Source organism: Saimiri boliviensis, chromosome 15 (assembly GCF_048565385.1).
Source record: "Saimiri boliviensis isolate mSaiBol1 chromosome 15, mSaiBol1.pri, whole genome shotgun sequence".
NCBI classification, from domain to species: Eukaryota; Metazoa; Chordata; class Mammalia; order Primates; family Cebidae; genus Saimiri; species Saimiri boliviensis.
The window spans coordinates 17,125,401-17,141,921 of NC_133463.1; the positions used below are offsets into that span (position 1 = coordinate 17,125,401).

The 16,521-nt window shown below is 37.2% G+C and overlaps 1 protein-coding gene across 2 annotated transcripts in view; it reads right to left on the reverse strand.

The window, feature by feature from the left end:
• Positions 1-16,521, reverse strand: part of CYP7B1 (cytochrome P450 family 7 subfamily B member 1) — a 186,236-nt gene continuing 169,715 nt past the window's right edge. For both annotated transcript variants that reach the window (XM_003935531.4, XM_074386700.1), the window contains exons 5-6: positions 12,717-12,892; positions 1-4,767 (exon numbers count right to left, since the gene is read on the reverse strand). In XM_003935531.4, coding sequence (XP_003935580.1) covers positions 4,480-4,767; positions 12,717-12,892 — 464 coding nt within the window. In that variant the 3' untranslated portion in view covers positions 1-4,479. The remainder of the gene's footprint in view (positions 4,768-12,716; positions 12,893-16,521) is intronic.

The following is a 16,521-nucleotide window of genomic DNA, read 5'->3' on the forward strand; positions in this document are numbered from 1 at the left end:
TGTGCTTTAAAAAGTTAATTTATTAAATTTTGGTCATACATAAAAGAACATTAAGCATTAGGCTTACAAAGTACTTGCATTTCTTATCTAACATCTTTTAAGACAATTTGATTCATCTAAATCCACATATATGTTATGTTATTTTTATTTTTTTATTTTTTTATTTTTTTACATATATGTTATTTTAAAATCAAAGAATATTAAACAAATAATTTCAGAAAACATTTAATATACAGCACTCCTCTGTCTAAAAATATTTTTAAAACATGAGTACTGACAAATTATTACCTATTTTAAATTGTGCAGAGTTTTTCTTGCATTAACTTTATTTTACTCTACAAGTAGTATAAACAAAATAAACATTTAAGCTAAAAAGTTCAAACATCCATGATCACTGACTTAGATAAATACAGTGAAGTAGAGTAAGTAATAATTGCTTTAGAAAAATACTAAAGAGTTTTATGTGATCATTCATTATAATTTAAAATAGTGCTACAGAAAATGTCATCTTGGCTTGCTAACTTTTTCTTAATTGAGTATGTGAATATGAATATCTAATTATGCAATGCAAGTAAATAATAGTTTGCAAGATTGGCAAATTTAACAGGTTAAAAAGTGCACATTCTAAGGGCATGTAATTCTTGTTCACATAATTATTGCCATTCTTTTACACTAAGATCAAAACCTAGATAAGTTTTGTGCTTTGGTCTTTGAACAGTTTTAAACTTCTACTGTTAAGTTAGAAGTCACTTGCAGAAAATGTTACTCAAATTATTTTTTATGATAAAATAAGCATAAAAAACCATGTTGATTTTCCATCACAAGACTCTGATGTTTTGTTTTCGTTCTACTGTTCATTCCTTTTAGGTAATCTTTCTCAACTATTTTATTTATTCTTAACTTTTCATTTCTAAATTCCAGTATACATTTCCAATTATAAATTAATCAAAAATTGCAATGAAACGACTTCCTGTGTTCTTTGTGCCTTAACATCACAAAAGCATACCACTAAGTGGAATTTAAGAATATGGAACTTCCACTTCAGGCAACATGGTGGATTATGTTCAAGTATGAAAAGGGCAGACTATGCTTTGTGGTGGACTAAAGCCTAGGGCCCAGGTTGGGGATGTCTCTGTGTATGCGTGCACGTGTGTGTGTGTGTGTGTGTGTGTGTGTGTGTGTAATTCAAGGCCTTGGCATAAAACCAAGAACTTGCAGAGACAACATACTTAGTAGGTGAACTAGAAAGAAACTTTGCTCCACGGAGTAAGACTGTCAGTATTTACCTGCCTCAGTCTTACCTGTGAGTAAAAATAAACAAGTGAACTCCCAAAAGTGTCTCCTGTCTATTCCTAATACTAGGGTTGCACTCTACCTGAGTTAGGGCTAGAAACCATATCTGTGTAGCCCTTCCTTCCCACTTCTAGATAATCAAGCTGAAATTTTGGGGTGATCTGAGTTTGGTAGTAATATCAGCAGTCTGACAAATGCAAATACAAATTCTCTCTTGAGTAATAAACTTTATATCTAGGTCTAAACATTTTTCCAGAGATAAAAATCCAAGGAGCATGGATTCAGTAAACAAACCATCCCAGGTAACAGTGACAGAAAAAACAAACACATAAACTATAGAATTAGATCCACAAAACACCGAAGATTTGGAAATATAAGACACAAAATCTAAAATGTTTCCTTCATATAGTTAAATCAAAAAGGATATTGGGTATATGACAAAGGTACAAGATATTATAAAAAGTAACCAGCATATATGAAGAACAAAAGGGAATTCTCAAACTGAAAAATGTAATCATTGAACTTAGCAAACTCAGTGGAATGGAAAACCTGAAGATTGACAAGTTGGAGGCTGACACTCTGACTCAAAATCAACCTTTGAGACCCTACAAAATGAAGAGGATTGGATGGATCTGAGGATGGGACATAACAAATTTAGAACATCTTAGAGAGAATTAAAGTTATCATGGACTATAGGTATGTGTGTGGATGGGTGGGGGTTGGGGACAAGGTTTTTAGCAGCCCAGGGCTGAGGATGGTTAGGCACAGTAGTGGGAGGATAGGTGACAGAAGACCTTTTAAATTCTGTTTCGGCCTCTCTCCCACAATAAACTGTCCCATTGACAGTGTCTATCACGGGTAACTAGATCATTAAAACATAATGTGTACATATTATGGAGTGCTATGCAGCAGTTAGAAGCAATAGATTAAATATAGTATATACAGAAATATGAATATATCTTTAAAATCACAGAGCTTAAGGAAATTGGAAAAGATATAACTTACAGAAAATAGGTACTCACTGTATACTACATGAAAACATACACATACCAAGATGTGCACCAAACACATTAGAATATTTGCCTATTATACTAAAAAGGGGTATGAAAGTGGTGACTAGGGACAAAAGAGAATAAGTAAAAAAACCAGAGACGGTCTTTGTTAGAACCAATTATAATTGTATATCATGAACTAAAGAGTATAAGGAGAATGATCATGCAACCCTATGAACCTGAAGTGAAAACAAAAAGAAGGAAAAAACACAATGGATGAGTTGGGGAGAAGATTAAATATACAGTTCCAAGAATAAACTGGAAGAGATATCTAAAGAAATTATCTGGAGGGTAAGTTTGAGATAAAAAGAGTGGTGAGAAAAGGTCAAAGGATATGGCATGTCGAGTGAGAGGATCTCATGTAGAGTTTGAGAACAGTAACATTCACAGAAAGAATGGTTGAGAAGATTTCATACTTGATGGTAGACTCCCATGCTCAGACTCAAGAAGCAGCAGGATATTCAAGCATGAGAAATAGAAAGAAACTAAGAACATCAAAGACAAAGAGAACACATTAAAGTAGTCAGAGAGAAGAGACAGACCACCGAATGAATAATCACTCCCTAGTGGCTACCCTCCCAATAACAAGAATGATGCCTTTAGAATGGGCAATATCTTCAAAGCGCTGTGAGAAAATAACTGTCAATCTAGATTTGTGCATCCAGCAAAGCCATCTTTCAAGAATGAGAGTAAAAATAAAGGCACCCTCAATCAAGCAAAAATAGAATTTACACCGGCAGACCTTCACTAAAGGAATATTCAGAATATGTGCTTCAGAAAGGAGAAAATAAATGCTAGACTATCTTATTTACTTATTATGAATGATATTTTGCAATGTTATTTTTAAAGTCATTTTCCTTTTCTCAAAACAGTAGCAAATTTATGAAGCACAAATTAACTGGACTTTATTACCTGCCTTGCCTGCTTATACACCGCATCATCATTTATGTCAGATGCAAATCATGTGGTACTCTGATATTAGAAGCTTTGAATCACTGGGCTTAGTGGCACATGCCTGTAGTCCAGGTTCCCAAGGGGCAAAGGTAGGAGGATCACTTGAGCTCAGGATTTGAGACCAGCCTGGGCAACACAGCTAGATACTGTCTCGATTGAAAAAATACATATTTGAATCATTGACACAATGCTGCATGTGTCACATGAAATTACACTGTGTTACATGATGTAATTCAAAACAGTACACATGAACTCCAAATCCAACAGGTGAAACATCAGAATGAAATACTATGTCTTGCTTCTCAGTTTATATACATGGAAGCATCTACAAAAGAGTTAATTGCAATATTTGCATTACTTTTATAGTTTATACTAAGCCAAATGCTATAATCAATGCTGTAATGATTTCAACATTTGCTCCCATAATAAACCTAATACTAATGCCTAGGGCAACTGCTTAATATATAGTAGGTTCTGTGTTTTCTTATACATTAAATCTTATCAGTATCAAACTTGAACTTGAAAGGTCTTATATAACAAGAAATTTTGTTCTATTGAGCCACAGTATACAAAGTAATAAGGAATATTTATGCCTCATTAAATATTGAAGTGAAGTTGAAGCATTTAATCTACTGCAAAACTCATTTAAGGCACACGCACCCTGGAAATATAAGTATTATTGATATTATACTTGAAGGGAACATTTTCATCCAGTGTAACTCATGGAAATTTAATTTCCTTCTTCTGTGAGAATCTGGAATTTGTTAAACTGTGTCCATTTCCAGCACAATTTTCTAATAGTTCATAAAGTGTATTTTCACACATTAGAGAATAATTTGAATGACTTAAATTCCACAGTGACCAATCCATTGCTGTGACAGTACATTTATTATAACAGGTGAAAATCACAAGGAAAAATTAAAAATTGAACAAACAAAGAATCCCTGTTTTGAGTTTACCCTGAAGTTGATTTTGATGTCCATTTTCATGCCACCATCCTGTTTTATATTATGATAGGTTTTGTGTCTAAGTACAAACTGGACGGATCTCAGATCAAATAGAAATCAGCACTTTTTAAACAAATACAGCAATTACATTTTGCAGAAATTAAAAAGAAATAGATGAGCTTAGGATGTTTAGGCTAATTTTGATAGATTTCTTTTCTTTCCTTTTAGCTTCTCTAAGATTTCACTTTGTATCTAAATAAAACGTTAGAATCTGGATACTGAATGCCAAATAGCATGCGGCGGTAGTCTAGTCCTATGGGCTTATCATCAATTATTTCTAAATCAAAATAAGTTAAAAGTATAACCAACAATTGCTTTATTTCCATAATTGCAAAAAATCGGCCTGGACATTTGGTGGTTCCAGTTCCAAACGGCATTAGGTAACACTTCACTTTTTTCCCTCTTTTGAAGAAGGTGGTTTTCTTCTTACCATCTTCTACAAAACGATCATATCTAAACTCCTGTAAAGAAGAATACAGTGTTAAAATGATTAACATTTTACATAAAATAGTTTGAGTTCAAGTCCAAAAAGTTGCTAGCTCTCTTTGTCTGTCTTAGAAAGCTCAGTTTAATCAGGTAAATACCAGAAAAACTTGACTGAATGCAAATAGGTTTGAACTTTAAAAAAAACCAAATACGACTAGGAAATTATTTCCCCCATATCAAAGAGATGTGAAAAGCTGTAAGACATTTTTTCCCCACTCTCATTTCTCTCCTAAGCTGAGTTTCCCAAGTATAGTGGCAATATCTCTATTTTTCCTCCCTCAGGTGGGTCCTGACACATGGGCACTTGATTATACCAATGCTGGGGAGAAGGCAAGGGGTCCAGTGAGACTGCCATTGTTACCCAGGACTGCAGAGTCCTAACTAGCCACAGGAGCTGCCTAACTGTGGATTCCTTATTGAGTTTCTCTTCTCCCTTCCCCGCCAGCTACTGATGGATGAGAACTGTGAGTCAGATATAAAATAACAAGATTCAGGTAAAGCACTAGAGGGGAACTAAGCCACAAAATCAATCTTGTTTGTTTTTTGATGTTGTAGTGAATTTCTTCTATGAAAGTTCTATTAAAATCAGCTCTCTTTGGGTTTACTCTAGCGTGGCAGGCATTTCTGATATGTTTTCATAAACAAGTTATATTATTTTGTTACAGGAAATCATGGGACTGCTTTACTTAGGGTGTTGGAATTGCTATCTTAATTTTGCCTTGCTGTCAAAGGGTTATGGTTCAACTCTCACTTGAGTTTCTTAGAGCGGATGAGTGACCTTATTTTAGCCTATGGTGAATTAAGCCATTGATTAAATTAATGCCTGTGGCTTGCATGAAAATGACCAAGTATTTGGTGTAGTTGGTGCTCATTAGCATTAGACCTGCTCACACACAACTTTGATATGACTACATGAAGTCAAATGCAAAAAAGTAGGTCAGATCCAAAGCATTTCAGGTTAAAGTGAAAACCTTGCAATATGTGGATAGATCCTGAATTCATCACAAATGATTTAATTTTCTCTCTCAAAACCAGTGTTGTTAATGTCAGTGAACCATTTCCTTTAAAAGTATTGGGTTTGTCCTCATTTATGTAGAATACTTATTTTGGTAAGTATTTGAGCTTAGAAAAATTCTGAGTAGTTCCTATTTCCTCTCAAATTGCAAGTGGATGCAAGATCATGGCAAAATTTATCCACACCTTTATAACTGCTCAATTCCTCATAACGAATACCCTGAGTCCTTTAAAACATGTATTTTACCATAGTTCTGGGATGTATCCAAATTGTGTCTAATCAATGCTACATGAACAAGGACTCCCTTTGTTGACATAAATGGTCACTAGAGGTAGAGTGACTAAATGGAACTCTCCTGGTGACCTTCTTCCATTTCTGGAGCTCAGGCCTGCTTGCTTGAGCTTAGTCCTGCTGCTTCCTCCTTCACACCGACCAGACTCAGGAGACTGGCCCTCTGTCCATGAGCTCCCTGCCTAACCCAAATCAGTTTAAGTGAGCTTTGCTATGATACAATTTGTTAGGAAGGTTCTCACTGTAGCTCCACTAGTTAAGCCAGCAAATACGAAATGAAAACAGCTTGGATTCGGACTTTTTATTGTCCTGATACCATAAATAAACCATAAATCACCATGGTTTTCAGATTCCTCTTTGTGAAAATAAATGTGCTGCCCGCTGAGAGGCTTGTGGCCAACACATGATGCAGGATTGCTCCTTACTCATGACCTTCAGCTAGGGTTCATATGCAGTTTCCTCAAACTTCTACTCAACGAGTAATGCCATTCCTCTACTTTCCATCATGTTCTATTCAATTTCCTCATTGTAAACATCTTAGAAATTCCTCTTCGATTGTTTATTTTGTGAAACTAAGGGAAATGGCCACTGTCTTTATCTCTGTGACCACCACCAAGTTCAAAGGGCACAGGAGCATAAATATATTTTTGAGTTAAAATTTATTTGCATTTTGCTTTATTGCCTAGGCATGGAAAACCTAAACAGGAACCAATATTAAGAAGGGCCTGTGTCAGCTGCTAGGGATATAGCTTCGTTGTAGCTGAAAAGGGGAGGGGTACAACAATCTCACCACTGAGATTCTGGGGTCACAGTGACACAGAACAAAGGTTAAGGAAGCTCAAGATATATCCATTCATTTGGAACAACTTAAACTTAGAATTCATCAAGCTGACTGAAATTCTTTACAATGACCATAAGTATGATGCTTCACAATTAAGGGGAGTCAATTAAATGGATGAGAATAGAAAAATCACAAGAGAAGGTTTAAGACATGGGAGTTCCCCACGGTTCCTCTAATGATTGTTGCACTTGACTCCCCAACATTGTTCTTCTGCATAAAATGTGTCTAGGCACTAATCTTGGTAATCTCATTGTTCGAGTCTCTGACTGGTTTGGGACAGAATGTGTGAAACGATCTGTCATTGCTACAAAGGAAAAGTCTATGGGGACCTATGCGGACATCTAGGAGAAATCCTCTTCTTGTGAAGAAAATAAAACAAAAAGAAATGGTTGATTACCTTTCCTTCTCTGGACCTCATCATGTGTGACTATGATATCTGGTTGCTCCCAGGCTAAAGACAGAGCTAACCTACAGGAGATGACAGAGCCAAGAAATCCCAAGAGTTTGGAGCAATCATATTTTCTTATTTATCTCTGTATGTTTAAAGCCTTCAACACAATGCTATTCCCATAGTAGAGGTTCCATATATGTTTGTTGAATTAATGAATAAATACATGAGAATAAAGTATATTTTAAAAACCATTTTCAAGCTTTTGAAGAAAACAAAGATATTGAATGAGTAAATAAATATGTAGAGTATGATGAGTTGATGAATATTCAGTGTTTACAAATAGTAGAAAATTGTATAATATTGAAGCGCTAGAAATCAAGTTTGGATAGAGGACACAATTTTCTGGAGAGAGAAAAGATTTTGGTATTCGTGACAAAGGAAGATTGCATAACACGCTAATTTGTGTTCTCCAAATACTATGTTTAGTACAGTTCAACAGATTTTTTGAAGCACTTCCTGTATGTAAAACACTGAAGTTACAAGGCATAAAACATGGTCTTGCTGAAGTAGGTGACACACAATAGGATCATGTCTTGAATCTACTAAATTCATAATTTTGGGTATGGGAATGCAAATTAGATAAAAGATGTGACTTTCTCATAATGAAAAAGAGAAATGTTTGAATGGGTGGCTAAGGGGTTACACTGTTGCCCCTGGAGGCAAGATGGTAGAGTACAGAGGTCCCTTTTTATTTTCATGACTCCGGTTCAAATCAGCAGTGTGCTGCAGACAGCTTGACCAGCTTGTCAGAGTGTGCACATCTCTTCCCGACTCTGTGTTTAAGCTCTCCACATTGATAACATGAAATTGGCCAAGGGGGTAGTTTATACAATGAAAATAGACAAATACTACAAATCAGGGCTCAGAGTCCTGGTTTACCAGCACACGGCTAGTCCAATATGGTAGTAATGAAGTGTCAATTTATTGGTATGGCAGAAACCTTTTTTCAATAAGAAGCATCTAATGATGATAAATTAGCTATGTGACAGGGCTGAGTCCCTATACTGCAAGCTTGTAGGCAAAGAGGACTTTTTATTTCTCTGTCACTCATTATGCCCATCAAAGTGATTTCTGGGGAATAAATGATTGATATATGTTTGTTTCCTTTAAGTCTACTAGTGGCACAATCTCTATTTCATTTTGTGATATAGATAAAAAATTATCGAGAGTACTTCCTCATCAGTCATGTCATTCTAAGAACAGTGGTAATAATGAAAATAATAATTGGTACCACAATTCTTATAGTGATTTAGAATTTTTTCAAGGACTTTCACATTTATTCATCATTTTATTATCTCTACAACTCTAAGAGGTAGATAGGACAGAATTGTATTAGGTTAAACAAGATCTTTCATCTTTAGAGCTTTTGGGGGATATTCCAAAGGCTTTGGAATTGCATTGTTATTTCACCATGTTTCTTTACCTACATGGTTATAATGGATTACCATCTTAAATGTTTGACCTTTTTCCCCTATAAGCCCCACAGTGTCACCAGGTCTCCCTTTATCCCTCAGCATCTGTGGACCTAGGAAAGCCAGCTAACAGATTTGCTCTTCCCTATTGAGCTTCTTTATAGCTCCAGTTCTGGATCTTGCATTGTGTCAGAAAAGAAATCATCACTATTTACTACTGATTACCTGACAGCCTATTGCATGAATTCTAGCTGATAAAACATGTAAATTTGGGAAAGCCCTGAACCAACTTTAGAAAGCTATCCACTCTCAATTAATAGATTACCTAGCCTTTGTTGGATAGTATTTTTACCTATAGAGAGGACGGGAGAATTAAGAAGGGATTTTTCTCTGTTTGTTCTCTTTTTAAATTTCACTTGGCAATTTGTTTTTCCACATACACAAGAGCCACCTGAATGGCTAACATTACAATAAGCTAAGCCACCAATATTCAGGGAATATTCAGGGAAAGAATAATTCTTTTTTTTTTTTTTGAGACGGAGTTTCGCTCTTGTTACCCAGGCTGGAGTGCAATCTCGGCTCACCGCAACCTCTGCCTCCTGGGCTCAGGCAATTCTCCTGCCTCAGCCTCCTGAGTAGCTGGGATTACAGGCACGTGCCACCATGCCCAGCTAATTTTTTGTATTTTTAGTAGAGATGGGGTTTCACCAAGTTGACCAGGATGGTCTCGATCTCTTGACCTCGTGATCCACCCACCTCGGCTTCTCAAAGTGCTGGGATTACAGGCTTGAGCCACCGCGCCCGGCCAGGGAAAGAATAATTCTTAATATAGAGGTCACACGTTGGTAGCTTATCGGCTCAATTAAGTCCCAAAACACCTTTTATTTATCCCATATTGTATTTTAAACTTCATTTTTCCAAATATTTTAAAATTCCAACCTTCACTCAAAAGTCTATTTTTTCAGGTTCTTTTTAGTAAAAGATTAAAATGACCAAACTATGTGTAAATGCTTGCAAGAGCTGAGGGCTGGTTCGGAAGAAGCCAGTGGTCCTATTTAGCGGTCTCCTGGCATCTCCTTGTGCCATAGTTCTTAACCCTCCCAATAGCATTGTTATATTTATACACAAATCACTTCTTTATTTAATCTATTTAGGCCCAGTACGTATTTGAATGTGTAATATCTGTCCTGATTTAAAATTATAACTGAAGCATATTTTCACTTTCAGTACATTTACCTATCCAAGCATCTCCTTATTTATTCAACTTATGTGTACAACCTCCTGTGAACTTACACTGAGAATACAGAGATGAAAATGATGTGGTCCTTCCTCTTCTGGAGCTTACAGCAGCATATGGGAGCAATGACAAGTAAATAAATAATTGCAAAATACTGTGTGCTATGCCCCACCACAAATGTACACACAGGGGGTAGTTTATACCATGAAAATGGAATGTGAACAATGTAAGCAATGGCAAATTCTTTGAGGAATGAAGCGGAACTCAGGCACACTGTCAACAAAGAGGTGATTAGGTGATTCCTGTTGAGTAATTTGGAGCCTGCTAGGTGCACAAGGAGGGACATTCCAGGAATAGGGAGATGCAGACGCAATAGCCCTCAAGTATGATGGAAGACCATGGCCTGTCTTTGGAATGCCAAATTTTAGAGTCTTTTGGAGCTTGGAAATTCTGAACCCATGCTTTGCTGGGCTGGGAGAATCTATGTTCTGCTGAGGCTCCTGTCTTCTGTCCTCCAAGAATAACTATCCCTTTATCTGCTTCCTTATTTTTTTGGCCTAACATCTACTGCCTCTTATCAACATCTGAGGCCTGGTCTTCTCATTCAAGGTGTGTTGGATATAAAAGGCAGGTAGTGATGAATGTGAGCCTCCTGAACCATGCTTTCAGCAACAAATGGCTGATGGCAGACTTTTCTAGAACTCTCTTCTTTACTGTCAGTATGTGGTGGCTTGGGATGGGCATCTGTTTTATGAGCATCTATAGCATCTACTTATTGCCATATTAAGTTGTTGAGAATCAAAGGAATAATAGGTTTGTCTGACAGTGGTAGTCACTCAGAAAATGTTTACAGAATGAATAAAATCTTTCTAAATTCTATAAAAGTGATTTTGAGCTAGATCACTTTTTCTGTGTCAGGGATTATCAGCATTCCCCAACTAATTTCAAGAAAACAATGGCATGACAATAAATTAGCTAGTTAATTTTAACATTAGTCAGGCATAATTGGCTAATGTTAAATCTAGTAAATAACAGAGAGCGTTCATCAACTGAAGTTAAAGCTACCCTAATGATGCTAAATCAGTATTCACAACATTGAAATTTTGTTCTGCCACAGATGTTGTATAAGGCAAGCCCTACTGATTACTATTTGATTTAATATGTAAAGTTTGGGCATGGCTATTTAGTATTCCAAAAGAAAAAAATATATAAATTAGCATACTTTTGATTTTTAACTTTGAGTTTTAAGTTCCTAAAAGTCTAAATCAAGGTATTTTTCATCAAAGGGTAGGAAATAAGAGGAGTCCAAAGCACAGTGACATAAAGACAGTGGTAATCTGATAAACATTCATTGTTTCTTGATAACACTAATGTTGATTTTACTATCATGACATGAATAGTAAACTTAATGACTAGTGGAATAATCACATAATGGAAATGATAAATTGATGCTAAATAAATTGTACAATTGCAGAATTGTAGGTAAAAATAAAAATTAAAAATATTTTCCAGATATTGGATATTGGGTATTCATTTGCCCGGTTTACTGAATATCTATTTAGGTGTATAATTTTGTTCCTTGATATTTATAAATGTGGAGATAAAGCTTGTTGTTTGCAGAATGTTCTTTCACTTGCTAATACTCTACAATCTATTTGTTATTGTCATTCATACACTGCCCCTCCTCCTGAAACACACAGCAACTGTATTTATGCTCCCCCCACACTTAAGTCATTTGCTTTTGCTGCTGAAATAAATTCGAATTTTCTAATTGTATTTGAATCTGCTCTCTTCTTATTAATTTTCAAAATTCAACAATATTGTAATCCAGCCTGGATGCAAGACATCTACCTTAGAAACTAGATTTAGATGTGGTCCAGCTATGAACTGCTCAAAAAGAGCAGCAAAGCTTCCCTTCGAAAAACAGCATTTTATATACAAAAACCGCTACAGCAACATTACTTCTTGAGAAACACAGGCAGAATAGGACTGCAATCAATTTGCATGCAGGTGGTGAATCTCTGAAGTGGTATTAAGGGATGAACCAGGGTGGATTAATTTCCAGTCTTTGATATTCATTAACTCCAGCTTCAGAAAAAAACACAAGGAGATGACACAATTACCCTCAGAGCTTCACCCGTGAGCAGCAGCTTTACAATCTCAAGTTCATAATGCCATACTAATTGATCAAGAAGGGGCACATACTTTTAATAAGAGGTGAAAAAGTATATGGGCTTAACTACAGCAGTGGTAGTATTCGACTTTGGAACAGTCAACTCCATTTTGGAAACACTTGCTAAAATAGTTATCATCATTTATTCTCTAAGCCACCTGTCAATAGCTAGCCCTCCATGGTTTCCAATAATTCTCCACCAAGCATAATGCAATTTCGGCCAGAACATAATAGTGGCCCGAGTGCAATGTCCATTTCATTTGAAGCGACTAGCATTTAGACTCATGATTGTATTTCTCTTTACAGATCATGAAACCTTTCAAAGATATCCTTAGGGAACACTTCGGTAAGGAGGAAACCTTTCTTATTAGGAGGAAAAACAGAGGCCATAAAGCTGTCTCAATCCCTTCTGGAACAAAGTGGCAAGAGGAAGAGATAGGGGTGGAAGAGAAATGCGCCTGCAGAATCTAAGAAGTAGCAATCATAGGCTTGATGTTTATTTACCTCTGGAGCTTCAAAGATTTCAGGGTCACCATGAAAGATTGGAGGAAAGACGGCTAGCAAGTCTCCTTTTCGCACACGGAAGTCCCCAGTCTCTGCACTGAGAGTCAAATCCTCCTCAACAAAACGAATGGTGGTTGAATATGAGGACAGTCGTAAAGTTTCAAAAATGGTGCTTTCTGAAGGGAAAAAAAACCAAATGATAGCTTTTAAGATAGGGCTTCTCTTGAAACGTGCTCTCAATTTGCAATAAAAGCTCATTACTAATGGCCTTGATTGAAAAGGAAATTGTGTCTTCATCCACCAAGAGGGAGCCAAGTCTGGCTGTGCACGGAGTGTGAGCAGGGGCAGTGGTGTGGCTCCAGCTAGGCTTGGAGGTATTTCACAGGCAGGAGGAAGCAATGTTGTACCTGGGCAGAAAGTCATTAAGATTTTGTAGGCGGGAATGGTCTGGTAGAGAGGAATGCTGTGTTATGGGTATACATGTTTGTAATTAGAACCACATCCCAGTTAAAATACACAGCTGGTAAGTCATTCCACAAACCTTTAGAACTCTGATGCTTTAAAGCCAGGCTTAGCCATTTAATAACCACTTAGGCAGTTAATAGTAAAGTAATTGTAGTAGCACTTTCTGAGACAGCTTAACACTTAATTTCTTTTATGCTAGCTGTAAATAAAATGTGAGTCAACATTTGCTGGAAAAATTTCAAAAGAAAATGCTTTTAGAGGATTCAGAAGAAAACCATATTTTCCTCAGCATCCAGGGAGAATAACAGGCACCATCATATCCTGGAAGATTCCAGAAGCCGAATGTCCTTGCTTTCCCAGTGGCCTTCACCTTTTGCTCCTAGCATGACAGATTTTATGGCTAATTTCCGGCAATTTATCCTGGCAGTTTGAGGAGGAATTCCTTTGGGAATAATATGCATAATTTGCATAAATCATTCTGATAGCATGCATATCAGCGTGTAGCTCCTGTCTAGGTCTGCGTCTCTCTCTTCATAATCAAAACTGACTATGTTTCCACCAGCGTGAATGGGTCCTAGAATATAAAGCTTGATTCTCTCTAATCAGCAATGTGAAAAAAAAAAGGCTCCAAATGGAGTTTTTCCCCCCTCACATGATAACAAATGGTTGTGTTTATGGCTTGCAATTTAGAAATCACACACACACACACACACACACACACACACACGGCTCAGTTTCTCAGTGTTCAGCAAAGCTTTGAAACACAGAGTACCCAATTATTAGATTATTAAAGGCAGGCCTATCTGTGAGGACTTTCATCAGCCAAAAATAAAAATAAATGTTATTTCAGTGAAATTTAAATCTATGCACAGGCTGCATAGGGCTATCAAGTAGCTTTGGGTGCTTTCTCCCAGGAGGTTTTTCCTTAAGCATGCATTTGTCTAAAGAAATGAGGCTGCGGTCAGCTTTGTGTGGCCAGTGTGGTGATTCAATGTGACGTACAGTGAGGCTGTGCATATTCTCTTGGACTGCCTTCGTTATTATAATCAGGCAGAGTCAAATCGGTTTGTTAGTGATGAGGCCAGAAAAGAACTTTGGTTTTGGAACATGGGCTCTACTGCAGATAGCCACAAGGCACCTGACACGATGGATTTCAGCTGGCAGGACACCAAGGACCAACATTTCTGTGGTGAAAAGCAAGGGTCGGCCTCCCGTGTACTGCTGCTGGCTCTGTTGGAGCAATAGCACAGCATCGTTTTAGCTTGTGGTGTGAAATGGTAGCTGACATATGTAGCAGTGCTGTTCACCCAACTAGTCCAGTAGGGATGTGGGAAGAAGAAACACAAAAGCAAAATAACTGTGGGGTGGCTGCTGTGACAGGGCAGGCATGTAACAGTCCGAATAACATGGTCACATCTGATTGGCTGATGTACTCTCGGGAAGCATGGCAGCTTGCGCCCACCACAGTATCACAAATGACAATTGGGCAAGCATATCTTATGCAGAAGTTAATCACAATAATGGAGTGCAAAGTGTGGCTTAGCGGTCAGATCGTAAGTGACAAATCTGTTTTACCTTCCAGTACCAGTTATGTGTGCAAGATGAGGTTGGCTCTCACTCTGAGCGATCATGCCGATAATCATTAGACGACAAAAGTAATGAGTTGCGTTATTATCAACAATGGAGAGTAGAGCTTACGTGGCTCTGCAGAATAACACCCAGACACAAAAGCCAGCAGCTTTTCCACCAGCCCCAATATGAATGCAGGCAAAGCTATATGTTGAGAAGAATGACAACTGCACAATAAAAAAATTGCAGCCTCTACTTGTAGTTGTCATAGTTGAGCAGACACCAGCCAGTGCCACTGACAGACCAGCTGGGCCCTGGGAGGACTTCCATGCTGCACCAGGAGGTACAGTAAATTATCCTGCACGGTAGAGCAACATCTGTTTCTGTGCTAGTGCCGAACAAACAAGGCAATTTAAAACATACCAAGGGATAACCAAGCAACAAATGAACATGACCCTCATTTTTTCCCCCTTCTCACACATGAGGTGCTAAACTTCTTTGTGCAAGCACTCCATGAAAGAGAAGCCAGGTTTTTATTTGATAAGGTGTTGTCAGAGAGATTTTACATGTTTCCAAAATGGAAAGAAAAAGCTTATAGTATTGTTATTCTTAGAATCTTCCCCCTTCTATCTTCATTTCTTTTATACCAAAGCTAGCACTCAGTTCTCTATTCGCTCTAGAATTAAAAAAAAAAAAAACTTTCCATATACTTATAAATATTCAGTCTTTAAACCTAATTTGCTATACTTAGTTCACATGCCTTCAAGCATTTGTCTTCCAATTTCCACTGAATAAATGCGTACTAATGAGAACTAGAGCAAGCTGCTGAGGCAAAGCTGGGTGACTTGGGTCTGGCCTGCCACCAGCTTGTGATAGGCGGGCAAATTGAGTTAAAATGAAAAGTCTTGTCAGCTGAAATTCAACATGGTAGCCAAACAGCAAGCTGTCAATCATCCAGCCAAAACAGGGGACTGCAGGTAATAAAAGGTCACTGTGAATCATTAGTACACTTGGCTTTCATATGGAAGTTAGCTTTAATTAAAGATGATCTCTATCTGTAAATGTTTTATAAAACTTATTGTGCATAATGGATTGTTAATTTATACTAACATTTAGCAGGTAATAGTACTCTAATTATTAGAATGCATTGTTGAAAAACGGCCATCAAGAATGCAAGTATTTTGGGAGAAAATTTACAGCAGGCACTGCAAGGTGCCAACAACTGCAACTGTGATTAAGATAAGGCTGCCTGTGAGTTATTAAGAACTGAGTTTACTGGCTGGTATATGCTAGGAAATTGGATTACAAAATCCCCTCTATGAACTCGCAATTCAGAGCATGCACTATGTTCTTCACCTGGCTAGGGAAGGCTTCTTTCTCTTTTCAGGATACAAAACTATTCTGATTAAGTGTCCCTTCTAAGTGAAATATCAGGGAATGTCTTGAGCTAAAATATTTTACAATACAACTGTGAAGGAAAATAACAAACAAAAAAAATATGGTTAAAAAGGCATATACATTTTCTCTTTTGCTCTCAGTTTTCAATTCTGGTTGTAATAAGGGATGGATGGCTCTAATTGGTAGATTTAAGGCACTAAAGCAGCTCATGACAATCAATAATGCATGTTACAATGCAAAACCAAATAAGGACATCCGGGTTTCTGTTACACTTAGGCCCTGTCTGTATATGTGGAATGGATGTACTGTGACATGGCCAGGCTGTTAATTTGGGTCATCTTAATGATTGGTGCAGGCTGGCATGCCATCTGAT